Genomic DNA, 14,058 nt, shown 5'->3' with positions numbered 1-14,058 from the left:
ACCACAATCTGGTGTGACAGGTCGGCCAGACTTTCTATGGGATGGAGATGGGATGGATCTCCCCCCCTTTAAGCGGGCACTTGGCCTCAGCCTCCGTCCGGGGGCGGTCGCGGAGAAACTGTTGCACCGGCCCCGCTATCAGATCGCGATTCTAGACACTTTCTCAGGGACCTGACGCACTTGCGGGGATGTTCTATCGAAGCTTTCTGCAATGACGACGATCGTATGCAAACGTCTGGTGCAGCAGCGGGTTGCCCGCGCGAATTGGATGGTGAGCGACGGTTGCCGTACCCTCACCACCAGCGCTCCGTGGCTTGCAGGTCACAATCGATGGTCTCAGATCAAACATGACAAGGCCAAGAATGACAAGGCCAAAAGCAAGGAACGCCAGCTTATCGGCAAAGAAATCAGCAATGCGACTCAGAGTATGTACTTGAAGAGTTTCGGCAATCAATTCCACGTCATTCCTTGGTATTGATTTCAAGCAGTGTGGGGTCCCGATCCTAAATTCAACCCGCGCCTTACCCTCGCCCTTTCGAATGCAAAGCGAGCAGGAATTCCTAAGACTGTGATCGAAGCGGCAGTTGCTCGAGGACAAGGCATAAGTGTCACCGGTGAAGCTCTGGAGCAGGTCACGGTCGAGGCTATTCTCCCGCATTCGGTTGCGGCCGTTCTCGAGTGTCTGACCGATCAGAAAGCCCGCGTATTGCAAGACGTTCGACATGCTATCAAAGATGCCGGGGGCATTGTCACACCTACCACATACCTTTTTGAGAAGAAGGGCAGGATCATTTTCGAGAAGAAGGATGGGGTGGATCCCGACAACTATATAGACCAGGCTATCGAAGCAGGTGCGACGGACATCACAGCGGATGAACAAGGCCGGCTCCTTGTCTTCACGGAACCTACAGAAACAAAGAGTGTGGGCGGAGCCCTCAGTAAAATGATTGGCATGTCAATCGAGGAGCTGGATATCATTTGGGATCCCAACCAAGACACAATAGTCGATCTCAAGGATGAGGCGCAAGTCGCGGAAATGGAGGATATCATCAGTGACCTTCGAGAAGAGCCAAGTCTACGAGATATCTACCTGAACACGGTTCAGCGCTTCTGATGATTGTTCGATTTGGGCGCTTGATGCCTTTCACAGCTACGGCCTGGGGCTTCTCATACTTTTACCTCACAGTGTACACTAGCTCGGAACAACCTTAGGGTGACTGGCGGCATGTCGAGCCCTTTCTGTACTATATTACTACGAAACACGATATCGTTGCGTGTATGGATTTCGAATTCTTCCAAGACGAAATCATAAGTAGATTTGCTTCTGATATCACCTCTACTCTTTCCGCAAAGCCTTCATCGTGCTCCGCATCAAATTACCAATTCCGACGCTTCCTGTCGCGTCAAGCCAGTCAAGCATCCGCACTCTATACTCCTGCCACGCCATCTTCATGCCTCCTTCTTTCTCCAGCGCACTCAGTGCCTTCTGCGTCACTGGCTTCCTCAGCTTGGGCTGCTCGTCGCCAATGTTGTTCTCCTCTTCGATGTCAGAGAAGCAGGCTGCAGACAAGTTGCACAGGGCCACGTGGTGACTGAGAGAGAAGACCGAGGATATTGTGTAGACGAAAGAGGAATCGCGCTTTCTTTCCTTCTCATTGTACTCACGAATGAATCGCGTCAGCGCAGCAACGGTAGGGGCCGGTATTAAACAGCCGACAGCGTTGGGGTCTTCGGAGTTGAGACCTCGGTTCCGCCAGATCAGGTTACAGATGTCCATGATATAGCCATTGAATTGACCCACAAGTTCTGTCGGATAGAGCGAGTCTTGAGAGTTTGGGACCCGGAGAACCTGAGAGGTGAGGGAAGCCTCAAAGGACGACTTGTAGCTGGCAAGCACTGAGCACATGATGGAGATGACTGAGTTTATGGGCGTGAAGGCAAGTGTATAAACTGTAGGAGCTAGCGGGACAGTAAGTCGAATGCTCCCATTCGTGGATGCGTGTGTGAAAAGCTCGGCTAGGGTACAGTAGAAGTCCAAGATGGACAATGTGGCGGGCTTGTGTTTCTCATGTTGGGCATCTGTGGGATCCGGCATTGAGGTCAAGCACTCTAACGTCGATAAGGCTAGGAGTTCTGCGTGGGATATCAAGCGGCCCAATGGCTTGAATTCCTCTGTCGTCTGTGAATTGGTCCTCAACTGGATTCCCCATTGACGGATCAAGGCCGAATAGAAATCAAGCAGAGATGTTCTTGATGAAATGGCTCCGTTGAGGAGTGCTCTCTCCAGTGGTGTCAATAAATCACTGCTCAGAGTATCGAAGTCAAGAACGGGAAGGTACACGAGAAGCCCAAGTATCTGCTCTCTGTTGTCCTCGCCATTCCAGGAGATGAGGTACTTTTTGAGAAACGATGTGAAAGCGTCCGGTATTTCCTGTACCCATGTAAGCCACCAAGGTAGGTCAGTAGTGGCTGAAGGGGAATACCTTCGTGTATTGCGCATATTCAACCGCCAAAGCCAATATGTAGCCCAAGCTCTCATGGTCTTCTACGTCATTTGCCCGCGCGATTTCCAATTGGTCACTTAAGAACGTTCTGAGCCAGTCATTCAACCGGCGATCTGCAGCCTCAGAACGAGCCAGGAAAAGGTACTTCTGCGCTAAGTTATTCCCCAACATGGATATGATCTGGTTAGGTAATTCTATCTTGTCAATCTTGTCAACAAGATGCTCAACACCACGCAGTTCTTCCAAAGAAGTGTGGCTATAAGACACCCTTGATGTCTTCACATCAGGAACAATGGCCTCTACCTTGCTTCTCTTTGCTAGGCCGCGATATACGACCTGGAACGTCGATGGCTGCACTGTCTGCAACCTTTCAAGGTGGGTATCCTGAATTTCTCTGACATGAGCGGTCCATTCAGGGTCCGGGTGTTTGAAGAAGGATGCCTTTCTTCCCGTGAAACCGAGGTCACCAACAATAACATCAGGACAGTAGTTTTTGAACACATTTAGTAGAATCAAGAGCTCTTTCTCTTCACCTCCAGAAAGGCTGACTAATTCCATAAGAGCTTGGATACGAAAGGGCTTGACATGCTTACGCCTCGTGATGAACGAAAGCAATTGGCACAGAGGCTTGCGTAGACTGATCATGTCTAGATAGTTGAATAGCACGGCATATAATTTTGCCAGATGAGTCTTGTCATCGAGATAGTCGTATACAACAATCAGCCATCGAACAAGCAATGCCTGGGTCGCAGGACTAGGCTTCGTCTTAGCGGGACCAAGACAGCACACAACTCGTGTGATTAGTTTGGAAGATACCCTCTCCAGAGGGTACAAGTTCTTGACTAGTGTGGTAACTGTGCCTTGGTCAAGAGCATTGTGCGTCGTGAGGAGCTTCAGCAAGCGTTCGAGGGCAGCTTGCGGTATGCCACTCTCGTACGCGTGGGTTGCTATTGTTTTGGCCAACTGGCCAGCATCCGTATATCGTTGTTTTGGAGGCACGAAAGCAGCTGGGTATACATTAATGATGCGAAATTTTTAGAACCATGCCTTGTTCACTGGATTTACCTGCTTCAAGGTGCTCGATCGCATCTTCAAGGCTACTAGGCCTGACTTCGGTGTCTAGTATCACCATCAGCAAACTCGATCCTGTACGAAGAAGGCTCGACAAACCTCTTTCGGAGTCGGACGACATGTCTGTTTCGCAGATAGCTTATCAATATTATGAATTAATCAATATGTTTTTCGTCCTCCTGCCTAAATAAAGCCGTGCTTCTCTTGTAAGTGTTTCGCACCACCAGGCGCATCACGCGCAAAAGCAGGACTATCGCACTGAGTAAACAGCTCGCTAGGCTCTAATACCATAAAGCGCCTGATAATTGTCTAGCTTGGCGCGATCGATACAGTATGTGGATGGTAGAATCGTTGTTTGCCGTGGTAAGTGCGCTTTCAACATGTACCTCCGTCGCGTGGAACTGTTTGAGTTGATCGCGGGAAAAGGAGCCTGACTGAGAGCGCAACTTTACCATTTCGGGTGTTCAACACCCACTTGCACGCCGAATGCCAGCGTCGCAGATTGTAATTGCAAACACCATGAACGCTTCGCAATACGCTTCAAAACAACTTAACTTCTAGCCGCCTCATGAGACCTTGTCCTGGTCTGTAGAGATTTATCATCAATCAACGCTGTTTCAAGGCGTCTCAGTCGCAGCCAGTTGACGGATGATAGCCGCCTACAGTCAATATCTCACTTTTATATGCGCTACACTGGCCTTTTTAACGTCCTTTCCCTCGATGGCAGAGGGATTAGTCTACTTAATACCGACAACCTCGATCTAGATGATCTTGAGCTGTATACAGCTCCTCATTATGCGATTGGTAGTAATGGACATCGTGGGGGGAACAAAAAGCTATGGCCCACAAATGTCTCCAACATCTCAACTATGGACAGTAATTTGGAAATGCATCTAGAAAGAATGAAGCCAATTGCGTCTACTTCCTCTTCCTAGCCGGCTGTTTAGAGCTTGCCTTTCCGGAGGCAGTCGCTGTCTCCTTGGCCTTGGGCTCCTCAGCCGGTGTGGGCTCCTCTACCTCCTCATCACTGTCACCTCCCTGACCGAATTCGTTGACACGCTTGTAATCAACCTTGTACTTCCAGCCCTGGTAGAGCCAAATAAAGAAGATGACATCATCACGGAAAGTTGCCAATCTGTGGAGCCAAGGCATCTTAACGGTGAAAGCGAAAAGGTCATCGATGAAAGTGTTGAGGAACTTGTACGTCAGTGCCTTTCCGGGCATATGAGCGACAGACTATCATAGTGGGTTAGCAAGGTCGTTACAAGAGTGGGTGCAAGAACGGAAACATACCTTCAGCCGATAGTTGATGTACAAACTAGGCACCATCATCAGGAAGCCGTAGGCATAGACACTGCCAACAAGCGTCTCGATGACATAGGAGTACCACGACTTGTGCGTGTTGTAAATCAAGCTGTACACAGCATACGCGGCCAAGAGCGGGACAGCAATGATATACAGCCAGCGGAATGCGATCTCATCATACTCTTTGGTCTTCTGCTCCGTCTCACTGAGCTTGTGCTTGTCCTCAAAGACGATAACATAAGGCAGGAATGAGAAGAACGACCCAGCGGGTGGAGGACGCAAGCGCACGTCTACGGTCTTGGTGATCTTCCAGGCTTCTAGCAAGATACCAAAACCTTGACTGGCGAGGATCATCCACGAAGTGTTCTCACTGTTATCCATCAAGTAGAGGAAAATGACCGCCTGCATGAAGACGTTCGCCAGGATGGTACGAACGGAGGTACCGACAACATCCTTCTTCTTGCGCCAGTGAGACTATTCAGAGTACATACCCATTAGCGTTTGAAACAAAAAGGCTCCAAAAGGGGAATGAAGTGATAAGCTTACAATATCGTTCTTGAAGGCCAGAGTTTCGAAGACCATATGCAGGATCGTAACCACGCCAGTTGTGCAGAGCAGGTAGATGTTCGTGTCGAGCAGAACTTCCTTGACCATTTCAAACTCAGTGCCGTCGCCGCCACCGGGTGTCTGACCACCAAAAGCCGCCTGTTTGGCATTTGCCTTCGCATTCTCATCAACACTTGCCATCATGCTGAACTTCCAGTTCTGCAAGTTGTTGAGAGTGATACGCATAGGAACGGTCTCGACGGTCGAGTTGAGCTCCATCATGTGGCTTCTGAGCTGCCAAAAGGTGTTCAGGAACACAATCGGATAGTACCAGCCATTCTGCCCGGTGGCATCCCGCGCGCCAGTCGCTTCGAGCTGCATATGCTGTCTAACAGCGGGGTGAACCTGACGGTACTTCTGTGCACCCGAGTCAGGAACAACAGACACGGTGAAGTTGGGGTGGTAGTATGACGCAATGGAGACATCGGGAGTGCCGTCATCCTCTTCTTCCTGGGTTTCCTCTGACGATGCCAGCAGGTTCTTCAACTTCTTCACCTTCTTCTTCGGGAGGTACTGGTTCAAGGGGCGGAAGAAATGAACGGCACTATCGGTGCTATAATCCTTGGCGGTAGGGTCGAGCTGGTGTCCGGTGAGTCCGACAAAGAAATGCGCCCAGAGAGTTCCATTGCGTTGAACCTCCTTGGGGATCTTGATGGTCGTATCGATTTCTCTAGTGTCACTGTAGTTTCCGATAGTAAAGTTCTTTTCCTCCAGAACGAGCGAATCCGATGGGAAAGACTTGAATCCAGGAACAAGAATCGAAGGCGAAACATAGATATTCAGGTCCAGGGCACTATCGGAGGGCCAAATCGGGGTAACGAGATCAGGGACGGGGCTGTAGTTGGACACTTCGCTGCGAGGCGGACGCGTGTTGAAAGAAGGCACATCACTAGGCTTTGCTCCTGAGCCGGCGTTCTGCTTTGACCCAAAGAACTGGCTCATCACAAACTGCGCCAACAAGAAGAAAGCCAGGCCCTGAAGGGCACCCTTGAAGCCGGACTAAAGCAAGCAAAAGCGACTGTCAGCTAACCCATCGAATCCAGTACCAAACAAGAGCAGATTGAAGCATACGCACGCTTTGCTCCGGCTCCTCCCTGCGCTGACGTTGTTCCGGCATTGCGACCCGTTAATAGCAAACCTGGTCAGCAAAGATGGAAAAACCGGGGAGAGGGGGAAGAAGAAGAAGAAGGAGAAAAGGAAAAGAGGCCACGAAGGAACACGAAGGCTAACGGCTGGTTGGTTGGTTCTGGCCCAGAAAAGGCGCGGCGTTTTGGCCCTTGGCGGGTCCCGGCGATAAGCCAGGCGGAAGTGGGAAGGGAAAGCATGTCATAAATCCCTCCTCCGCGGATTTCTCCACATCACCGATCTGCTACAAATCCGCCTAACTTGGAGAAGAAGCACCGAGTCGCGCAATGGGCATGTTAGCCTCATGAAGGTCGGTTTTCATCCCAATGGCGGACAATCAGCCCTCTCCCGATTACTCCCGCCCTCAGTTTCCTGCTCATAATGAGCCGCGGGTGTGGGTTATCACGGCCGGGGATTCCCCCATCGGCATCTCTGTGACGCGCCAGATTTTAATGCATGGCGACTATGCCCTGGTTGGACTGGCGCATTCGAACCTGGATCGCGATGAATGTCGTCGCGATATGTTCGATGCTTTTCTCGCAGAAATCGAAAGCAATGAGGGATGGGGGAAGCGATTCAAGGCACTGCCTCTGGACATAAGGTATGATTGGATCTAAACCCCCTCAACCATATGACATAGGCTTATCAATAACTTACAGGATGGTCGGCGAGTGCCAGGCCATAGTGGCGCAAGCAGTCGCTTCGTTTGGCAGAGTAGACGTTCTTCTATGCTGTACCAGCCAAGGTTAGCCTTCAACGGCCTCGAAACCCACATCTTGCACATCGCTAAATGGCATCGTAGCCCTCATCGGAACAGTGGAAGAGCTCTCGGCCTCACAGCAGACACTAAATCTCGTCCGAGACCAGTTTGAGAGCAACTACTTCGGACCACTCAACATCATAAAAGCAGCGCTGCCGCACATGCGAAGGCAAAAAGCAGGGCACATCACGATCCTCTCCGGCATCAGTAAGCACAAGTCCTATCTTCTCCATACATCAAACAAGATCTAACAAACGAACAGCCGCTCACATAGGTACACCCGGACTGGGGATGTACTGCGCAGCCGGATGGGCTCTCGAAGGCTTCTGCGACGTAAGCCTCACCACATGCAATCCTCCATGCCAACCTTATCGCTAACCAAGCCATCCACCAGAGCCTCGCATACGAGATCGCCCCATTCAACATCAAACTCACCATATTCCAATGCAGCATCGAGATCGGCATCCTCACAAACCTAGTAACCAGCGTCCCACCCATAGGACCCGTATACTCGTCCGCAGCTAACCAGGCACCACTATTCCGCGGGATTATGAACCGACTCGTCTCACGTCTGTCGAGCAACACGCAATCATCCGCGGAGTCATCTAATGGATTGAACCAAGGGAACTCTGTTGAAGATGGTCCATTCTCGGCCTCGGAGGTCATATCAACGTATCCTCCGCTCAGTTCGGCGCATATGGAGGTGCTGGTGAGTGAAACTGTCTATGCTATCACAGCTATCGCCGGCCATGAGAATCCCCCGTCACGACATATTGTGGGACAGGAGGGTGTGGCGAGTGTAAAGGAGAAGCTCAAGACGGTTAGTGAAGAGCTGGAAGACTTTATCCAGGCGAGCTTTGCTGTGGATTATGCTGCTGATGAGGCTGGTCGGTCGTCCAAGGACGAAGGTATGATTATGGGTATGGGTGCTGGTCATGAGGGATTTTAAGGGTAACGCATGATATCTTGTGTTTCTTGATGTGTTTTGGATAATTTATAGGTAATATTATGAATGAGGAGTCCGCTCATGTCTATGGTAGAGGTATCATAAGGGACTTGTACTAACTATGTTGGCGACACCGCCATGATCTGCAGGAATGTCCAAACCGGGAGAAAGTAAAGCATATTAGTATGCTGGGTGTGTACATAGAAGGACCAGCCATCCTATTTACTTCCCAGCACGTTGAAACCAAGCTTGTCTCACCTCCCATAAACTACCCATATCCTGATTATTCCGATACGCACGGAACTCTTTCCAAGCATTCCCATTAGGAATGTCCGTAATACGACCATCGACTTCTATAATCTTCGAGGCAAGTGAAGTAAGCCCCTGAATATTTTCGATCAATATCTCGTCCATATTGGCGTCGGGAGCGTCCGCAGGAGGTGTCTCCTCCGTCTCTTCTGTCGATTCCTGAGGGGCTTCGGGCACTGTTACGGACGGTTCGTCTGATGCTTCGCCCGCGCTGTCCGGCTTCTCATTTGTTGCTGGGGAGATTTCTGCAACCTCTGCGGACGAAACGGCCTCTGCCGTTGTTGAAGGGCTGGCGGTTTCTGCTGCCGCTTCGATCGGATTTCCAGGCACCTCGCTAGATGATGCCGCTTGGTTGTCGGCTTCTGGGGGTTGCGAACGCTGTCGTTTACAATCACCGTGTTCATCTTCACATTTGCGCTTCCTAGGGGAGATAGGCTCTGTCGTTTCGCTAGTGTTTGGTTGGACGTTAGAGTCGTTTTCAACAGCATCACTATCTGGCTGCTGATCATCGGCTTCTGGGGGCTGCGAACGCTGTCGCTTGCAGTCGCCGTGTTCAGCTTCACATTTGCGTTTCCTAGGGGAAGCAGGCTCTGTCGTTTCGCTAGTGTTTAATTGGACGTTAGAGTCGGTTTGAACAGCATCACTATCTTGCTGCCGATCACCAGCTTCCACATCGGCTTTTGTGCCATCTGCATGACTTTGATTCTGCTTGCTCGGGCTCGAGACAACTGGAAGAAATACGCGCTGTCCAGGAGGAATGACGAAGTTCAGCCGCGCACCCTTAATGCTCACAATCTAGCGAGTTGTTAGCAAGTCTGGCAAATATAATCAAGGAAGCGATAAAGTCCCCACATACCCTAGCTTCCTTCTCTACCAGAACTCTGTCAGCACCTTTGGAAAAGCATCGCGAGTACTTCCAGACATCGCCTTCGCGAACAACATTATGGTCAATCAGCGTCTTCAGTTTCACCTGAGAGCTTTGTCCTGCCAACAGTGTCTTATCCATCTTCTGTTTCTGTCCCCAGAACTCTTCGAATTCTTCCTCCTTAAACCTGTCAAACGCGCCCGCGGCCCTCTCCTCCATAGCCAGTTCCGCCTGGCGCAACCATTCCGGATCATGAAACCCATTCTGGAGCTCCACCTGAAATTGCCGAATACCTTCGCGCCAGTTATTCGAGTAGCGTAGGAATTCCTGCGGAGGAGGGGGGATCTTCACATCGGAATCATCATCCGTTGGCGGGTTAGGGTCCGGGTGTACACTATCCGGGAGAAGTTTTATGATCTCTTGCTTTTCGCTCTCTTCAAGACAGTTCCAAGCTTTAGGGTTGGCAAGTAGGCCCTGTTCAATAAGGTCATTAGCATACCATTCCCGACATTGCGCCAGCACTATCGATAGTGCCATATCTAGCGATTCCAACATACCACTAAATCCGCATCAACCAACGGTGACTTCGTACTAGTCATCACCTTCTCCTCCTCCCATGGATCCTTCGCGGCTCTTCTAGGATTCCGCTTCGGTTTAGCATTGGTAGTAGTAGTAGATGGTGGCATCGCGGAGCTCGATTCGCCGGCATTACTCTGTTCAGCCGCATTCACAGAGGGAGAGGAGCGGCTTCTGAAACATTCTTAAGGTCAGCGCTCTTTCACTAAATCAGTGACGGCCTTCCGCCGCGGTCGTCATATGCGTCTTAATCCAGACACAAGAGGGAAAGAAGAGAACACAAGCAGTAGTTGTTTATTCGTACCTTGTTGTTGGCTGCTGCTTCGCTGCTGAACTGCCGCAGTCGACCGCCTTGCGAGGCCGGGCCATTGTTCCGCGGGCCTGGATTGGAGATCTGGACAATACCCCGAAGTCACCAACCTACCACTGCGTGAACGGAAGGAGTGTTTAATTCGGTGATAAGACGGTAAACAAATATCGCCACGATGGTCAGGTCAACACAGATTGCCAGAATTGATGGTAAGATGCTGTCCGGTGCTTGTTCAGGGGGGGAAGAGTGAGGGGGGGAGCCAAGTGTGCCGTTTGCTGATGTTACGAGACAGGCTTGATGCTGGCGGCATCGGTGGATGATGAGCAGGTTAGTTTGGTTCAGGGCGCATTCACTGCACCATTGTTGCTTGATAGCTGACAATAGAGAATCTTGGTGTTCTTCTCTAGGCTGAAGTGGAGCTCTCTGAGATCAAGTCTCAGGCTAAGATGATCTTTCGCCGATTGAATCGCAATTCGGCGCCGCAAGCCAGTATTGAATCCGGTCAATTTAATCTACAGTATGTTCTGCTGTTTGAATCTTGTACGACGCAAAACTACTCGGTGCAAGTTGGCTGACCACCGGAGTTAGCTATCTTATCAAGGATGATATCTGCTTCCTTTGCATATGCGATCACTCCTATCCGCGCAAGCTTGCGTTCACCTATCTGGCCGATCTCGCAACCGAGTTCACTACCACATATTCCCCGACACAATATCAATCCCCGACTCTGCGCCCATACGCCTTTGTGGAATTTGACACCTTCATTCAGCGCACCAAGAAGCTCTACCAGGACAGTCGCGCGTCGCAAAATCTCGACCGTCTGAACGATGAGCTCCGGGACGTGACAAAGGTGATGACCAAGAACATCGAGGACCTTCTATACAGAGGCGATAGCTTGGAGAGAATGGGTGAATTGTCGGGCCGTCTACGAGAAGACAGCAAGAAGTACAGAAAGGCCGCGGTACGGATCAACTGGGAGTTGTTGGTCAAGCAGGTAGGTTCTAAGTCTTGAGGCAACGGCAGACTTGTCGCTAACTTGTCGCAGTATGGTCCTGTCGCGGGTGTTGGGTTTATCTTTCTTTTCCTCATTTGGTGGCGCTTCTTTTAATTGCGGGCAAAACGGCTCCGAACTCGATACCCGCTAATACGATTGTATGCATAGATAATGTCTCTGGTGGTTGCAGGACACCATCCCCCTAAGCCCAGGACTTGGATCAGCTCGAACAAATATCTGGCAGAGCTGTTGGACTGTATATCTTAAGTCGTCGCATAGTTGTAAGAGCTTGAACAGCGAATCCGTATCCTTTTATCGCACATGGCCCGTGTTGCAAATGACGTTTCCATAAGTAGAATCAGCAGACGGTCGAATGGTGCCTGGTGGAGTATATGAGGGGCCTGGGTGATGAATAACGAAGCAAGTAAACCTAGATTTCATCCTCCTCTTCGTCAAAGTCGTCCTCTTCACCCATGTCGTATAAGATGCGTCCTCCTTCACCAGGACCGTCGCCCTGCTGGGCATCGAAGTACGGCAGCACCACACCCTCTCGATCCCGTCTCTGTCTTTCGGTAAGGCGCAGTTCGAATGTTGATTCGGGTTCTTCTTCGCCTGCACCAGCGTCCGGCTCCTGTGGCGGGCGGTACAAGGGATGGTCGTCCAGCAACGTCACGATCTCCTTCAGGTATTGGGGAGGGTAACGAGAAGCGGGAGGAAGGAAGTACCATTCCAGAACGCCACGACCACTCTTTCTGCGATGCTCCAGCTCAAGTACAATCCCCTCTGATGCGTCGTGGCCACTCGGTTTGTCCAGTCGGCCAAGGAGCACGCCATCTTGCTCTTCTTCAAGACCAAAAACAGGCGCGGCCAAACTCCGATCGCGTGCCGCTTTCTGCGCGAGAATATGCGAGAATGAATGGAGTGTGATGATTGTAGTTGCAAGGTACGTGAGCATCGAGAGTGGCGAAGGTGCGTAAGGCGAGAGAGCAGGTGGGCTGGGAACATCCTGATGGAAGGTTACCACGAGCGACACGTCCACCTTGGGAGCCGTGGGATTCGACGGGATCAGGAAGGAGCTGAGGAACTGTGATATATGGAACTGAGGGTCATTCTTTTTCGAGTGTAGAAGCGGGTTAATAGCGTCGATGAGGATGAGTCTCCCTTTGGTATGTTAGCCGCTTCACGATACAAGCTCAATGGAAGAAGCCCGGAATAGGCATACTTCGAGAAGGGCTGTTCGACGAGACATTTTGGTAAGCCGCGCCAACTGCTCTTAGGATTTCCAAAGGACTCTTCCGGCGAGCGGAGATGAATGCATCGACACTGTCTGGGGCTTTCGATGTTTCAAAGGCAAGGAGGGTTACATGGGTCCTGGAAAGCTGTTGCGACAGTTAGCCAGAACGGCAAGGATGACAAAACAAGTAATTGTTCAATGGCATGGAGGCCATTTTTAGAAGCCTCTGTAGCCGACTATCAACCGTACAAAGAACCTCACAATGCTTAGAGCAAATAAATTACCTACCTTTGCACGTCGAATGTATTCTTTAATCAGTGGGGTCGCGGGCTGCTCTAGTGAGTCCAAGACCAAAGTAAGCGGTGATGCAGTGTCCCTCAGGCTAAGAAGCTTTGAGATCAAGAGCAAATTATGGGTCTGTCGGTGAGAAGTGCTTGCGGGCGCCATAGTTGGAAGTCAGGTAAGGGCGACATGCAGCGGAAGATCGGGAATGGGAAAATTGAAGAAAATCGGAATCGGTTCGGCACAAAAGATTGCGGGGTTCATGAATCAATCGAGCTATGGAGGGGCGCCCAGGATTTCCAATGAGCGATCTCGCTGGCGTTTAAGCTCAGGGCTGTCGGCCCACCCGCATGATGTACGGTACTACAGCAGATAATATATTCGGAGAATTTAGAGAGTTTGATGGTCAAGAGCTTTACAAGGGGGAACAATTTATACTCCAATATAATATAGTATGTTCCTAGCAGAACTCCAAATATGATCTTCTCTATATTTAAGACAATTGTGACCTGCTAGTGAGATTAAGTAGACACATACCATCATACCGCAGGTATCGCATACATCACAGGGTGATAAAATGTATTAATAGATGTTCTCTTCGCCATAACCATACGTGTCACTATGGACACTCTTACTGACTTATTGAATAGTACTATGATGATTCTTTCTTTAGTCATTGAGTTAATAGGGTCTATATGAACTTGCGTAGACCAGGCTACTGTGTCGCAGTGTACTATCGATCCTAGTACTACTAGCTGAGGTTGAAGTTCAACACAACTAGTAATACTAGTAGTAGTATCACTGGTTACTATTACAGTACTGAATACTATATTGACGCTGCGGATACTACTACTAGTATTACTAGTAGTGTTGTCGGAATAAAGCTTTACGAGGCTTTCCCCAACTAAGAATATACTTCACTGGATCACCAAGTTGGCCAGTGCGGCCACATGCTAATAATTGAAACCCATTTCAGCTATCAGAATTACTTTCAAGTGAGAAATTACCTCCAAAATAGTATAAAGTCAGTTCAAGCTGTCATGTGAGACTTCCAAAGTGAGAGTTGTATCAACCTGGGAATTTGGTTATCGCATATCTCCGGCAACGATAAGCTGGCCGCATCAGTTCCGGAACACTTGGTTGTGTGTCTCAATCTTGCGCTTACTCCCCT

At 50.1% G+C, this 14,058-nt stretch overlaps 6 protein-coding genes across 6 annotated transcripts; 2 read left to right on the top strand and 4 right to left on the bottom strand.

The window, feature by feature from the left end:
- Nucleotides 1-211: 211 nt before the first annotated feature.
- AKAW2_60560A (post-initiation translation factor DPC29) lies at nt 212-1,114 on the top strand (the record flags this gene model as incomplete). Its single annotated transcript, XM_041692699.1, has 2 exons — nt 212-425; nt 489-1,114. 2 exons carry the CDS (start codon nt 212-214, stop codon nt 1,112-1,114), a joined length of 840 nt encoding a protein of 279 aa, XP_041546058.1.
- A 222-nt stretch (nt 1,115-1,336) lies between these two features.
- Nucleotides 1,337-3,696, bottom strand: AKAW2_60559S (Mis6 domain protein; the record flags this gene model as incomplete). The annotated part of the gene is made up of 4 exons (XM_041692698.1): nt 1,337-2,431; nt 2,484-3,511; nt 3,570-3,623; nt 3,675-3,696. 4 exons carry the CDS (start codon nt 3,694-3,696, stop codon nt 1,337-1,339), a joined length of 2,199 nt encoding a protein of 732 aa, XP_041546057.1.
- Nucleotides 3,697-4,493: 797 nt separating this feature from the next.
- On the bottom strand, nt 4,494-6,603 carry AKAW2_60558S (CLPTM1 family protein; the record flags this gene model as incomplete). The annotated part of the gene is made up of 4 exons (XM_041692697.1): nt 4,494-4,811; nt 4,869-5,354; nt 5,427-6,485; nt 6,562-6,603. 4 exons carry the CDS (start codon nt 6,601-6,603, stop codon nt 4,494-4,496), a joined length of 1,905 nt encoding a protein of 634 aa, XP_041546056.1.
- A 1,936-nt stretch (nt 6,604-8,539) lies between these two features.
- AKAW2_60557S (uncharacterized protein) lies at nt 8,540-10,177 on the bottom strand (the record flags this gene model as incomplete). The annotated part of the gene is made up of 3 exons (XM_041692696.1): nt 8,540-9,421; nt 9,483-9,965; nt 10,049-10,177. The coding sequence occupies 3 exons, from the start codon at nt 10,175-10,177 to the stop codon at nt 8,540-8,542; spliced, it is 1,494 nt and encodes a 497-aa protein (XP_041546055.1).
- Nucleotides 10,178-10,552: 375 nt separating this feature from the next.
- On the top strand, nt 10,553-11,485 carry AKAW2_60556A (SNAP receptor SEC22; the record flags this gene model as incomplete). The annotated part of the gene is made up of 5 exons (XM_041692695.1): nt 10,553-10,586; nt 10,670-10,704; nt 10,785-10,894; nt 10,966-11,371; nt 11,423-11,485. The coding sequence occupies 5 exons, from the start codon at nt 10,553-10,555 to the stop codon at nt 11,483-11,485; spliced, it is 648 nt and encodes a 215-aa protein (XP_041546054.1).
- A 316-nt stretch (nt 11,486-11,801) lies between these two features.
- Nucleotides 11,802-13,052, bottom strand: AKAW2_60555S (Elongator subunit IKI1; the record flags this gene model as incomplete). Its single annotated transcript, XM_041692694.1, has 3 exons — nt 11,802-12,532; nt 12,594-12,750; nt 12,894-13,052. 3 exons carry the CDS (start codon nt 13,050-13,052, stop codon nt 11,802-11,804), a joined length of 1,047 nt encoding a protein of 348 aa, XP_041546053.1.
- Nucleotides 13,053-14,058: the final 1,006 nt, after the last annotated feature.

The sequence above is a fragment of the Aspergillus luchuensis genome, chromosome 6 (assembly GCF_016861625.1).
Source record: "Aspergillus luchuensis IFO 4308 DNA, chromosome 6, nearly complete sequence".
In the NCBI taxonomy this organism is placed as follows: domain Eukaryota; kingdom Fungi; phylum Ascomycota; class Eurotiomycetes; order Eurotiales; family Aspergillaceae; genus Aspergillus; species Aspergillus luchuensis.
Note: the sequence above shows the minus strand (reverse complement) of the source record. Positions and strands in the feature narration are given on the sequence as shown.